Source organism: Lagopus muta, chromosome 8, assembly GCF_023343835.1.
Source record: "Lagopus muta isolate bLagMut1 chromosome 8, bLagMut1 primary, whole genome shotgun sequence".
Taxonomy (NCBI): domain Eukaryota; kingdom Metazoa; phylum Chordata; class Aves; order Galliformes; family Phasianidae; genus Lagopus; species Lagopus muta.
In genome coordinates, this window is record NC_064440.1 from 11355136 (window position 1) to 11368197 (window position 13062).

General features: G+C 40.4%; 1 protein-coding gene across 3 annotated transcripts in view; it reads right to left on the bottom strand.

Moving 5' to 3' along the window:
* The window catches only part of RALB (RAS like proto-oncogene B), a 60577-nt gene that overhangs the window by 39288 nt on the left and 8227 nt on the right, over positions 1-13062 (bottom strand). For 2 of the 3 annotated variants that reach the window (XM_048954164.1, XM_048954159.1), the window contains one exon: positions 336-466. In XM_048954164.1, the coding sequence (XP_048810121.1) occupies positions 336-466 (131 nt within the window). Of the gene's footprint in view, positions 1-335; positions 467-13062 lie in introns of those variants that run through there. The other variant, XM_048954163.1, reaches the window with a different exon arrangement.

Below are 13062 nucleotides of genomic sequence, written 5' to 3' on the forward strand. Positions count from 1 at the left end.
GCATAAATTTCAGCAGCTGTTTTTTCCTGTCTGCCTACACCAGGCTGGCTCACAGGATGCATGCACCTTGTCCTATTCCTGCACCCTGCCCCTATTGTAAGCCAGTCCCTGTACCCCAAAAGCCCTCCCCATTTCTGCTCTCCTTTTTCTCACTCCAGCTGGGCCAGGAAACAGCTTTTGCTTCTCACCTCAAGTGTTGGAAAATGCAAGCAAGTTCTCGTTTCACGTGTGTTTGTGTCACCAACTGCACATATACACAAACACAGAGAGCTGATCATTCTCCAGTGCCACCTCACAAGCTAGTTAGACTGTCTGCTTTCATAGCTGATACTCACCGTGCCAAGGGAGCCTGTCCCAGAGCTGCAGTTCCCTGGGGAGCAGCAGGCAGGGGATGGCAGGAGCAGCTCCTGTGTTCTGAGCAGGGCAACGCTGGCCGGGGCTGGACTCCTCCTCTTGCTTTGCAGAGCTGCATGAAAAGGGAAGGGCTCAGGATATGATATCATGTACTCATTGTGAAAACAAGGAAACTGTTGTAGGTGATTGAAAAAGTAACACCTTCAAAACCCCTGAATGGCCAATAACAGAGAATTACATTCCTTCTTTGCCTTCCCAACCTTCTCTCAAAACAAACAGTTTCAGTAAATAGAAGTGATAAATTAGGAAAACAATACTTACCTCATTACTAGGAGTAGCCTGAAAGATGTTTTACAGATGAGCCACCTTAGAGCACTGCTCAGTTCCCTCTATGGTTTGTGTGTATGACATCTCAAGCACTGACCTTGCTAAACACAATGATTTGCACACAGTCAGCTCCCACAGCCACTGCTTGGAGTGCATAACCAGTAGACTCAAGAGCATCCCCTTCTTGGCACTACCCTCACTTCTTTATTGCTTTTTCCAGTGAAAATACTATCATCTAAAGCACCTAAGTGACTTAGGACTCCAATTAACGTTTTCTAAAGGAACATAAGCAAAAAGGCTTACAAATATCATGGGGAGTCAATGTGATTTTATGCAGATATGCTGGGATACGTTTTACTCCCTAGGTCCCTTTCTAATTGTAAGCTTACTTCAGAAATAATTACCCATCTACAGGACTGTATTGCTATTAATTTATTCCCCAGGTCATCATTTATTTCCCAAGCCTTTAAAGAAGAAATCAGTAAACACTCAAAGCAAAGCAGATATCCTACCTTGACACAATTGTTCTTAACCTGAATTTATCTTTGAAAATAGCAGTTTCTAGTTCAGACTAAAGAAACACCTGCAGGCCTGAAAACTTATCTGTTTTGTCCGGTTTTATCAAGTGACTAATACAGAATTATTTTCACATATTGCCAGGGTACTTTTCTTTCTGTTATAGCCTCACAAAACACTGTCAGGGGAAAATTCACTACATTCTTAAGAACACAACATTTTTATGTTGTGTTTGGAATTGCTGAATACTCTGTTAGGCCATTTCGCTTGCCCTTAAGATTTCCTTTTTTTGTGTTAAAAAATTCCTGTGACATTTTCATGCAATTAATTCCATTTTCAGCATTAAGATCACCCACTGTAGGTCACCGTCATTTTCAAGCTCCTGCATTGACTTTCAGTTTAACAGCTTACCTTTGGGGGTTCTATATTTTAAAAACAGTAATAGGGAAATAAACTGGAACGCAAAACTGTTTTCTCCATAAGACTCCAGGAACTTTTCTAATTAGTGCTTGTTCTGATTAAAGGTTTAATCATCCTTCGTTGTCCTGCACAGTGAAGATGGGTTACATTGAAAATTGCAGTCATAATGACTTATTTAGGAGATTGAGGAATGAGGATTAAAATCACTAATACATTTACTTCTGCAGAGTTTGAGAATTCCCCTGCTCTGCTCCCATGGCCTAAAGTTCAGGCAGATAAAGCAAGCCTTAAGTAACCACAGGTATGTTGGTATTGAATCTCTTCTTGGTTCTCTGCTAATTTTAACATTCATCTGATTTCATCCTGAATTACTTCAGTGCAGGCAAGATGAAAAGCAGACCAACTCAGCATGGTTCTGGTTTGTTTTGTGGTGTTCCTTTTTTCTCTTGCCAGAAAGCCATCTTTCTCTTAAATTTTTATTTCTTTTCCCTATTTTCCTTCAAGTTAGAATTATGCAATCACAAAATAATTTTGATGAGAAGGAACCTTTGCAGATCACCTAATCCTTTCCCACTTGAAACAGGGCTAACTTCGGAGTTAGATCAGGTTGCAGAGGGCCTTGTTCAGTCTGCCTGTGAATCTCTCTAAGGCTGTAACTTCCAGTTTCGCTGGGCACTTTGTTGAAGGGTTTGAGCACTTTCTCTGTAAAGTTCATATGAAGTGTTATTCATGTTTCTCTTTGCCTATGTGAGACTGTGGGTTTTCCCCTATGTTAGCATACAGTACTTGATAGTTGGATGGAGAAGTAGCTCAGAGTTTGGGAAAAAAGATGGGAAGAAATTACAGTGTGTGGAAATGAAGAAAAAAAACCAAAACAAAATAAAACAAAACAGGAGTTTAGTTTTATAGAAGGCAGTAAGAGAGAAAGAAAGATGCAGAGGGATCGTGGCAGGGAAAGAGAAAATAATGGCATGTTTCACAGGCCAGGGTAGGATGTATGTGAGAGGATAACTTGGGTGATCAGAAAGCATCAAGACTACAGCTATGGTCATCACCTCCAGATCTGGGTAGCTCACATCCTAAAATAAATTTATCAAAAATACATTGATAGCTATGTCATGAAGTTAATTACAGATGCTTGCAGATCATTTTGCTTTCTTAGGTTGCCTGTGCAATTTCAGTTGCGTAGAACACTTTGTGTCTGAGGTACTGGAAACATTTTGGTCTTCTGCTGTCTTCTGTTCCAGACACAGTTGCCTTTTTGTGGCAAGTGGTAGGACTCCAGCAGCATGCAAAACAGACACATTTGGTATTTGCAGTGGAGTTATGTTTACAGATAACTCTACTTTAGATCACAATTAATCCTCTGAGAGATCTCTCAAATGAAATGTGTTTCATAAATATATGCTAAGATTGTTCCTCATGACATACATTAAGATTGTTTCTCATGATAACACCAAGGAGTCAGAAAAGCCCTGAGAAATTTTAGTCATAAGCACAGTGATGAATAAATCATTTCCAACAGTAATGAAAAGGAAAATCAGAAATTGAAGAATTACTTTTCCTTTGCTGATTACTTCATTGCTCAGGAAAATTCAGTCTGACTGTAGAAATTGCTTTCAGGTGTTCAAGTTCAACTCTAGCATCAACTACGTCTTGCAGTAGCAGAAAGCAAAGAAGAATTTGGGTACGAGAAAAGGTCTTTAAGAATGCTGAGATGCATTTGTGTTCCTAGGAACTGAAGTCTAGGTGATTTAGAATAGGAAATCCCATTCAGTGATGTAAACGTGTTAACTGATGAATCCTCACAATAATGTTGTGAATGAGGGAAGGCTTATGCCATGTTTTGACAGATGGGGAAACATGGACAGCAAAGGCTAAGTTCTTGCCAGGATCCTTGCCAGCTTCTTTCAAAGTAATTTCCAAGGAAGATCACTCCCTGCAGAAAGCTTGCAGCTACAGACGCCTCTCCAGCTTTCCCTCAGGTACTATGAGAGAACAAAGAGGGTCAGAGTTGTTGCTACTGGCTTGGCCTTTTTTGGAGCTTGGACTGGACTGTGATCTGAACAGAGAACAAGCAGAAACAGCTTTTTCTGTACGATGACTCACCTTGCCAGAGGAAGATTAGTTAAAGGAAATTTGTATTTGTCTGTACTAGTTAGAAACATGTACCCATCACTGCCTAAGTCAAAGCAGTAGGGCAGCAGGAGGGGAAACCTGAGTTTAGCAGTCACAGTTTTTTTGCTGTTGGCACTCCAACAAAAGCAGAAGCAAAAGCAGAGGAATTCCAGGCTGATTTCCAGCACAGTAAGAGATCTTATGCTTGAGGGATGTCAGGTCTTGGATCTCAGCTCTCCCATTTACCATTTTCACTCACAGTCCGTGCAAGGCATACTCCAATCTATCCCAAAAATACACTCTCTTTTCACCTAAGCTTGGGCCAGTACAGGGTTGTTAAACTTTCCTAAATCTCTTCACAAGGAAAATTACCCAGGCAGAATTTTATGTAACTTCAGATTTATTTTTTCGTACTGCCCTTTCAATCAACAAAGCAGTAAGATTGTAACCACAACCTTGCAGTGGCAAAGGTGGAGGTTTAAGAAGCCATTGCCTTCCCATTCAACAAACATTCATTAAAACACCAGCCCGCTTCTTTTTCTTCACTCTGATAATAGATCCCACTTGCATCAGGTATTTCATTTGGTCAAGCATACTTCAGCTTTGCCATTCTTTCCCAGAAATGTCTGGAATAGAAAGACTGAATGATTTGTCAGCTAAAATGAATTTGGTTAAATTTTCCATAATACTGGTAAATGTAGTCTGAATGTTGCCAGAAGTAGGGTTTGGTGTATCTATGTTCACATCCAAAATACAGCAATTGCTAAAGGCCCAAACAGTAAAATCTTTCTGGAAGCTCTTTTCATTGTAGCATCTCTGCCCAATTAAGTACTGTTGAAAAATCTGGAGACAAGTGGGACCCCAGCAATACAACGCTGTACATTCTAGGGCACTACTGCCTCAGGAGTTTAAAGTTAGGATTTGTATCACAATAATGAAGGTTGCTTACACCTTTGTCTGAAGAAATGCCTTCATTAATCTTAATAATGCAGAAGCTATCAATTTTTTGGTATGTTGCTACTTGCTAATCCCCAAAAGTCATCACTTTCAGTGAGCCTTGATGAACCAGTGAATTCCATAAATTCAACCCTATTCCACATCAGCCTGAATCAGTGGACTCATCTCTGGGTCCCAATGTCCTGACACAATCTTGAGCAGTGCTTAGATATCTGCTCCTGTGTCATTTTAAAGACACATAGATGGGTTGGGAATCCTTCTCCTCAGTGTAAGACGTGGGCCATCAGAATGGGAGAACTTTCTGCTTGCTTCATGCTGATTTTCTTAGTTCTACCATGGCCTACAAGCTTCTACGTTGCTTGTTCAGAGCAAAAAGGGGAGAGAAAAACAAAAGGCACTTGTTTAGCAACAGATTTTCTTAGTCATCACTTCTTGGTGAAAAGAAAAAGCATCTTGAGTTACACATCTTTGCAAAATAGCAAGTGATTAGTTTTTTTAGTCTGATCACACTCCTATGGCTTCCAGGTTTTATCAGCATCTCAGGTGAGACAGAATGCCTCCTGTTGCTCTCTCCAGACTATTTGTCTTAATATTTGTCAATTATTTGCTCTCATCTCATCTGTGGAGAAGCCTCCCTCTTTATATACAGGCTGCATCCTTTTGTCGTGTTGCTGCCAACTCTAAATTCCTCTTGTGTAAATTAAACTGGTTATGTTGTGGGGGTGGGATAGGAGTGAGACGTTCTGAGCCAACAGTCCTTGACCATCAGATGTCGATTCTCTCAGTTTCAGTTATAAGGTCAAGAACTGTTCCTGGACTGAGCCATAAAATAGATTGACATCGTTCAGGTCAATGTGGACTTTCAGCACTCAATACAAAAAGACAGAATAATAAACCTAAAACAAAGAGGCTCGCAATACAAAGAGAGCTTATAACGTGTTATAGATACTCTTGCTTCTTTGAAGATGTGCATCTCATCTTTTGTAACAAAAGTAATTAAATAACAAATAGTTACTGATCAGAGTAAAGATAAAGGAGGGAAAAGAAAATCATGAGTCAGACTGGGCTTCTTACTAAAGTAAATAATTAATTACATATTAAAATAGGCAAAGCATTGCAGAAAAAGAGAAATTATCCATTTAGCTAGTTTTTTTGGCAGTTCTTCTTAGTCAGTGAGTGATCAGTCAGTACGTGATCAGTTATGCCTGGTCTAATTAATCACATCCTGAATTCCCATGCATAAAATGATCATGCTCATTTGTTTTAAAAAGAAAAAGAGTTATGTAGAGTCTGTGTTCTTTGTTGTCTATCCATCCCATTACCCAGCTTCTTTCAGTGAATGAAAATATGTCCTCCTCAAAATAGGTAGCAAATACATTTTTAACCTACATACATTTCAGAATCTGCTCGTCTTTTCACAAGTAGACAGAAACACAAAAATAAAACGAACCCTACAGTATTATAATCTAAGATAAAGTCATTTAATATATTTAAATTGCACTTCGAGCACTGGGAAGATCTTTGATAATCGCTGTATTGACTGCTTTGCCGACACACCTTCGTGAGCTTATCTACATTTGCTATATTCCAGTGAGCCACTAGATGTCCCTCGTTCCTACATAAAGCTCCAGATAAGAGAAAATCCGAAATCAACCAGTGTGACTAAGTTGGAACACAAGCTGCGTAGAAACATTCACAGCATGTAAGATTTCTTCTGTAATTAACGCTGGTTCTTCAATAAACGCCGAGTGTGATTCTATAAAACACAGCAATTCTGAACACTGATATGCCAAACACACAGCCCTAACTGTGCTGAGATACATGCATATGTGCCAAATACAAAGTACAGAAATCAGGTGAAGCTAAAGAAACAGATGGAGGCAACATTGAGCAAAACAGGCTACAAGCCCTTGGATCACAGAGTAAACTGGTACATTCCATTCCCAACTATTCATTGTCAGCAGCATTTTCCATATGCATGTATTGTAGCCCTTTCTTGCTATTCATGAAGTACAACAGCACAGTCTTGGCAGTCAGACCAGATTTTAATTTAATTAAAGAATTCATTTGGCTGCAGTTTAGTTGGGGTATGAGTGGGCCATATCACTATGTGATTTTAGATAACAACAGACTGGCTGGGGAACAGTCACTTCAGTATCAGACTGAATCAGAGTGCAGAGCAACCTACAACAGACACAAGAACAATGCAGACACTCAACCCTGGCGATGGAGAGAGCAAAGACAAACAATGCTCTAAAGGAAACGAAAGGTTTCACCAAGTAAATAGTATCAGGAAGCTGCTAGCAACTGCCCACAGGCTATACAACTCCCTTTTCCCTTCCTGCACTCTATCGGCCTTTAGCAAGTTTCCTCTGTGCACGTAAGCCTGACCCCAGGAGCTAATTCACACCATCAGCACATCGCAAGGCCCTGCCACAGAAAGCACTGCATCTCTAATTCCATTTTGGAAACTCAGATTAGGACTCACTTCCTTAGTATTATAATTGCAGAGACAATGAAGGGAAAAAGTCACAATTGAGAGAAAAAAAAAAAATTCTACTCCCAACTACTTTTGCTTTTCAGGCAAGTGAGTGGTAGCAAATTACATTCAAGAACTATGGCTCCAGTGACCAATAGCATTGCCATTTTGCCTCACCAAAATGCTCATAGCAGAAGGTCACAGAATTTCTTTTTCCAGCTTTTCAAGAATTCTCAGTAAGAATACAGAGTGTTCTCCCACCTCATCTAATAGCTGAATGATACAGATTTTCCTTGGAAATTAAATATCAGATCTCAGCACATGCTTTCAAAATTGTTTACGCTCTTAACGTCTGAAGATTTCAGAGTAAGCTCAAGCGTCTAAATGCCTTTATGAATCTTGGTTCAATTCTTAAAATGAAGGGGGAAACGACGCAATTCTCAATAACATTTGTTTGTCCAAGGCATTGTCAAAGTGCAAAGAGCTGAAATATGGAAGAACTGATGTCTGCATAAACACAGTCCTCTCTACTTGATGCCTTTGACTCCTCTTGTGTTTCGCCCCTCAGCTGTTCTGAGTTTGATTCCACTGAAAGGAGCAGCTCTTGAAGGCACGGTGATACAGGGCATCGACCATCTCTGACTCTGCAGCTGCTGCTCTGCCTGCTCCTCTCAGACAAGAGCTGAGAGTTACAACAGCTTTGCAATGAATACACTGAATACTGGTGACCAGCTTCCCCTAGGCCATTGCACTGGAGAGAGCCAAATCCAAAGCCCAGCAACCACAATGTGAGATTTTCACACTGTTATTCCCACTGATGAATGATAGACCATTACTGGATTAATAAATCTTACAGTTCCATACAGTCCTTGGTGCTCTTTCTAACGCTTGATAGCTCTGCTCTTACCAGTTATTTAACTCAGTCTAAAGCTAAACATTACTTTGGTTTGTTTGTTGTTTGGCTTTGTAGACTAATATGTACATTACAGAGAATCTTTTTTCCCCTTAGTACTCTCATTGTTGGCCATTGTTTTATTAGGAAACGTAGCACTCAGCAATAGAGAGAACAGACTGACCTATTGAACTGATTTCGCTCCTCGTCATAGCTGACAGGAAAACGGCTGCCTCAGCGCAGGGTTCTGGGAAGGGAAAACCAGATGTTTCTTGGCTGCATTTAACAGATGTTATTCCAGTTTGCAACAACATTTTAAAATGCAGATCCCAAGAGTTTATGCATTTCCAAAGTATTCAAAGAATGGAAAAGTGAAAATTTCTTGCAAGTCTTCCAGTAGTGCCAAGCATCCCTTTCTTATCCTTTCTTTCTTTGTGACTCTCTCATTTTTATTTTTTTTTAACTTGAAATGAACTTCCCCAGTTTCAGCATTCCTGTGGTTCACACATACACCAGAACATGCCTTGGTGCCTACATGCATTAGATAATCAGATTGGGTAGATGAACATTGCCATGGATTTAGCATGTGACCTTGGGCAAACGCTTGATTTCTCTGGCCCCCAATCCTCCACTTGTGCTACCTGGAGCTTGTAAGCTCTCTGTGACAGAGCATCTCTCTCAGCTACCAGTATCTAAAATATCTAGTGCAAAGAAACCGTAAATAAGAACATAACCCTACGGTATTACCATTAAAAAAAAAAATCTTTTAAAAAAAGTTAACTACCAGCTCTTCAATAAATGGAAATAGAACATAAAGAAAGTGAGGGGAGATGCATGTTCCTTGTAGGGTAATTGTAGATCACTCTATCAAATGTGGATGCTGCATGTCCCAGCATTAAGTGGAGAGATGGAAGGGCAGATGAGTTGGAAGTTTCCATCCTGTTCTCTGAACAGATTGAGGTTGCTGAGTTGTTCAGCCATAAAAGCCATTCCTTAATTTATAGTATCTTCCCTGACTGAACAAATCGTGCTAGGGCTATGGAGACTCCCAGAACAAGCCAAAACTAGGGAGGACAGGATAGGTATCCTTCAGTATGCTTACCTGAATCCTGCCAGGTTTCCCTCTGAGCACACTCAGCACAGGTAAGGGAAATCTGCCAAGCATCACAGAAATGGAATCATGGAATTGCTCACGTTGGAAAAGACCTTGAAGATCAAAAGTCCAACTGCAACCTAACCATATTACCCTAACTAACAACTCTCTGCTAAATCATGTCCCTGAGCACCACACCCAAATGGTTCTTAAACACATCCAGGGATGGTGACTCAACCACCTCCTTGGCACTTCCTTCCCTTACCAAAACCAGAGATATGCTACCAGCTCCAAAACAGAAAGTGATTCAACTTATGTTAAATATTGCTCTTTCACTGGTTCTAGAAGAAACGGAAGTAGAAAAAGTGACTTTGCTGAAAGAGCACTTGAACTTACCAGAATTCCTGGTATTCAGAGTGATGTACAGATTCAGATTTGGAAGAACTGGAGATCTTTACAGGGGAAAGAGAGGACCAAGAGAAAAGAAGCAGAAGCACAAATTTCATGACAACATTTCCCTGATCTTCAAAAGTATTTACAGAAAATGCCTGGTTTTCTTCCGTGCTCTGCATTGATACACAACACATGTACTGTAAGCTAAGCCAAATGTGTTATCTTTATTAAAGGGTTCTTGTGGCTATGACTCTCTTTCTGTGTAAATCACAACTTTTAAAAAATGCAGTTTTAATCCAAAATTTGAATTCTTCTTGTTAAACTAGAATTCATTTTCAATTAAAAAAATAGTAATGTGAAAATAATCAAGACATTTTCTAAATGTTTCAAAATAAAACCCCAGTATTTAGGAGTAGAAAATATTGAAACATTCTCCCAACAGAAACTAGAAACTTTAAAACAATGATTTAAAATGTTGACTTTTGGAATTAAGGTAGCTTCTTGTTTTACAGCCAGCCATAAAAGATTTTTCTTCTATCTTTATGGAATGGTGTGTATGATACAGCAGGTTTAGGAGTAAAAACCACTGGCATGTAAAAGTGACAGGGTCAGTTATTAGAACTCAGTGCAGCCTCTAGTAACTCAGAAGAACTGAAGCTGTGCGCCCTTGGTCTTTTCTGACCACAGCCTCTTTGCCTGCTCTTTGAATTTAAGTTTCATAAATTGTTCAAAACTTCACTGGCAGAATCAATAACCAAAATACTGCTTCTCAACATCTGGTTCGCATTCTTCTCTCAGGTACGCTGCAATTCTAAATTAAATTGAATGCTTTACGTGAAATCACTCCAAATTTATGACAGCATACAGAAGTGAACTCAGTTCTTTGTCTTTGAAAGACGTCTGCATTTGCAGCCAAATAAAATCACAAATGCTTACATACTCGATGGCACAAGAGTGCCATCCAGCGGATATTCCTGAATGTGTTCTCATGGGTGAAATCCTCAGTGAGCAGACGAGTGACTGGTACGGGTTGCACGTACTGACCTGATGGCTGCACATCCCAAGTGCCGAATAGCACTGCTGGCCTGTGATGAGCACTTCTGTCAAAAATCAGTAACTTCATGGAGAGTTGTGCTTGCTTCAAAGCAGGAACGTGCCCAAGGTGAGCCGCTGGGCTCAGAGGTACCACCACCATCGCAACGCATGCTGACTGCAGCCAATAACCTGCTGCTTGTCAGCCCTCCCTGAAGCCATGGCATTACCCCGTTGTGAACAGTGCTAATGTGAGCATTCTTGCACAGAGCCTCACCAGGCTCACAAATGAGAGTGATGGAGCTTTGAAGCTGGTTTCAGGCGAATACTGATGCACCCAGACATCAATGTGACAACAGATCTCTGATCCGCAAAGAACGGGCCCTGAACTCAGACCTTCCACCTCCCAGATAGACGTTTTATCCACTGTACTATATCACAGAAAAACTCCTTCTAGAGGAAACAGGCACAGCTGCTTTTGTGAAGACCCGGTCCCACTGGCATACATTAGAGAGATTTGAAGATTATCTTCTTGAACTGAGCTGCTCTGGGGATCTGCACAGAGCGACACGTCATTTTTAGTTCCTGACTGAGTTGAGATCCACATCAGTTCCAAGTAGCTTGGCCCTGCTGAACCAGAGCAATTTGGGCACTTGCAGAGAGGCTCTCTACAGCTGAATAGTTTACCTTAAAAAAAATGTCAGCTGACTTGGGAATTGAGGCCTGGTGCAAGGTCAGGCTCAGCTCACTGGGGTTTTTCCACCATTTCTGGTTTAGATTTAGAAGCTCAATTTCTGCCCTGAGCCCTTACTCTTTGGGCTTAGCCCCTAGCCATTAAAATAAATTCTGGTTTAACAAACATGTATTTGATGCAGATTTTACTGACCTACCTTGTTGCCCATCTCATCTACCCCCCATCTGTAATGTTTCCCTTTATAGTTAGCTGTATCTCTAGCAATGCAGATGCATATGAAAGATTGTGAGTGATTCATGGATTTGATTGGCCTGATTGCCCACAGATAAAACCATTTTGTAGTGTTCCTGTCTTCTACATTCATCTTGCCTCTAAACAGAAATTAAATTATCTGGGGATCTGTGGTCACCATTGCAGGTAATACCTGCAAGGCAGAGAGCTCATCCCAACAGGCAGCCATTTCTGCAATGGTCTTCTCAGGAGATGCAGAAATAAGAGGAAAGGTATTTTATTTCTGGGTATAATTCCATTTTGAGGCATCTCTTGCACTAATATGTGACCAGATACCGAAGATCCAATTTGCCCCTATGAGCAATACAGCAGCTGAAGACCTTCCTCTAAACCCTGCATATAAAGAAGCTGGTATTTTGCCATGACTTCTATCATCTTCCACTTCTGAGGACATTTTACTCTTGTTAAGAGCAATCAGGCACGCAGTAAAAGAGTAAAAATAAAATATTTTAGTTAGAATTGGCTTACACCAAGTAGTCATATCCCAAAATATCTGAAATAGTAAGAAGCATGAAAAAGAAATTATGTACCAACACTTTCCACTGGAGAACAAGCACTTGAATGCTGACAATCATATTCATTATGTTTAAAACCGATACGAGTTTATCTAAGATTTTAGTGTGGTACAATTGCTCTGAGACTGTGAGAGACCAGTAAAACATAAATGTTTTTGTAGTGATCCTCACGCTACAGATATGCAAAAAAAAAAAAAAAAGAAACAAAGTGCCATTTATGTTTCTTTGTTCCATGGTAGACAAAAGCGATATTCAAAATGTGATTTGTTTTCTGATAGTGAAACTAATATGAACAATTCAACTTTTAAGAAAAATACATCAAGCCTCCAGCTTTGAAACAAAGCAGGAGCTAAAAGCTTGCAAGCAGACCCAGGCATTACGTGGTGTCACTGGCAGCACGATCAGCTTCCCTGTATTTATCCTGTGACAAATCTTTTGCCACTCTTTTCTCAGGTGAGCTGTCCTTCCATAGGTAAGGTTTACTGCTCCTGTACACTTTATCTGTTTGTGATGGGAGTGCTCTGCCATTGCAGAAGGCTGCAGAGGGCAGATGCGGTGACAGGATTACCGCTGACTCGTTTTTCAAGAAAAGCTGAGGAGCAAAGGTGGGACATGTGGAAAATCACAGTTTCCATTTTCAGATGCCGTTTTTGAAACTTACTGTTTAGGAAACAAAAACAGTGATCGTGGGGGTACTGCATCTAGGGGTGAGGCCAAGCGAAAACTCAGTACCAGCACAACCACATCATCCTGGGTGCTCGCAGACCTCAAGGGACGAGCCAACACGAAGTAACAGAACTGCAGAAAACCAGCAGACACAGAAGGATCTGCCACCTTCTGTTGCTAGTGAGGACGCTATAATGACGGAAATAATTAGTTAATCTTTAGTTTAAATAAAGCATTGGGGGAAAAGGCTAAAAATAAACACTGATTCATTCCTTGTCAGGGAAGTTTCTCCTGTCAATTATCACATTGTTACTG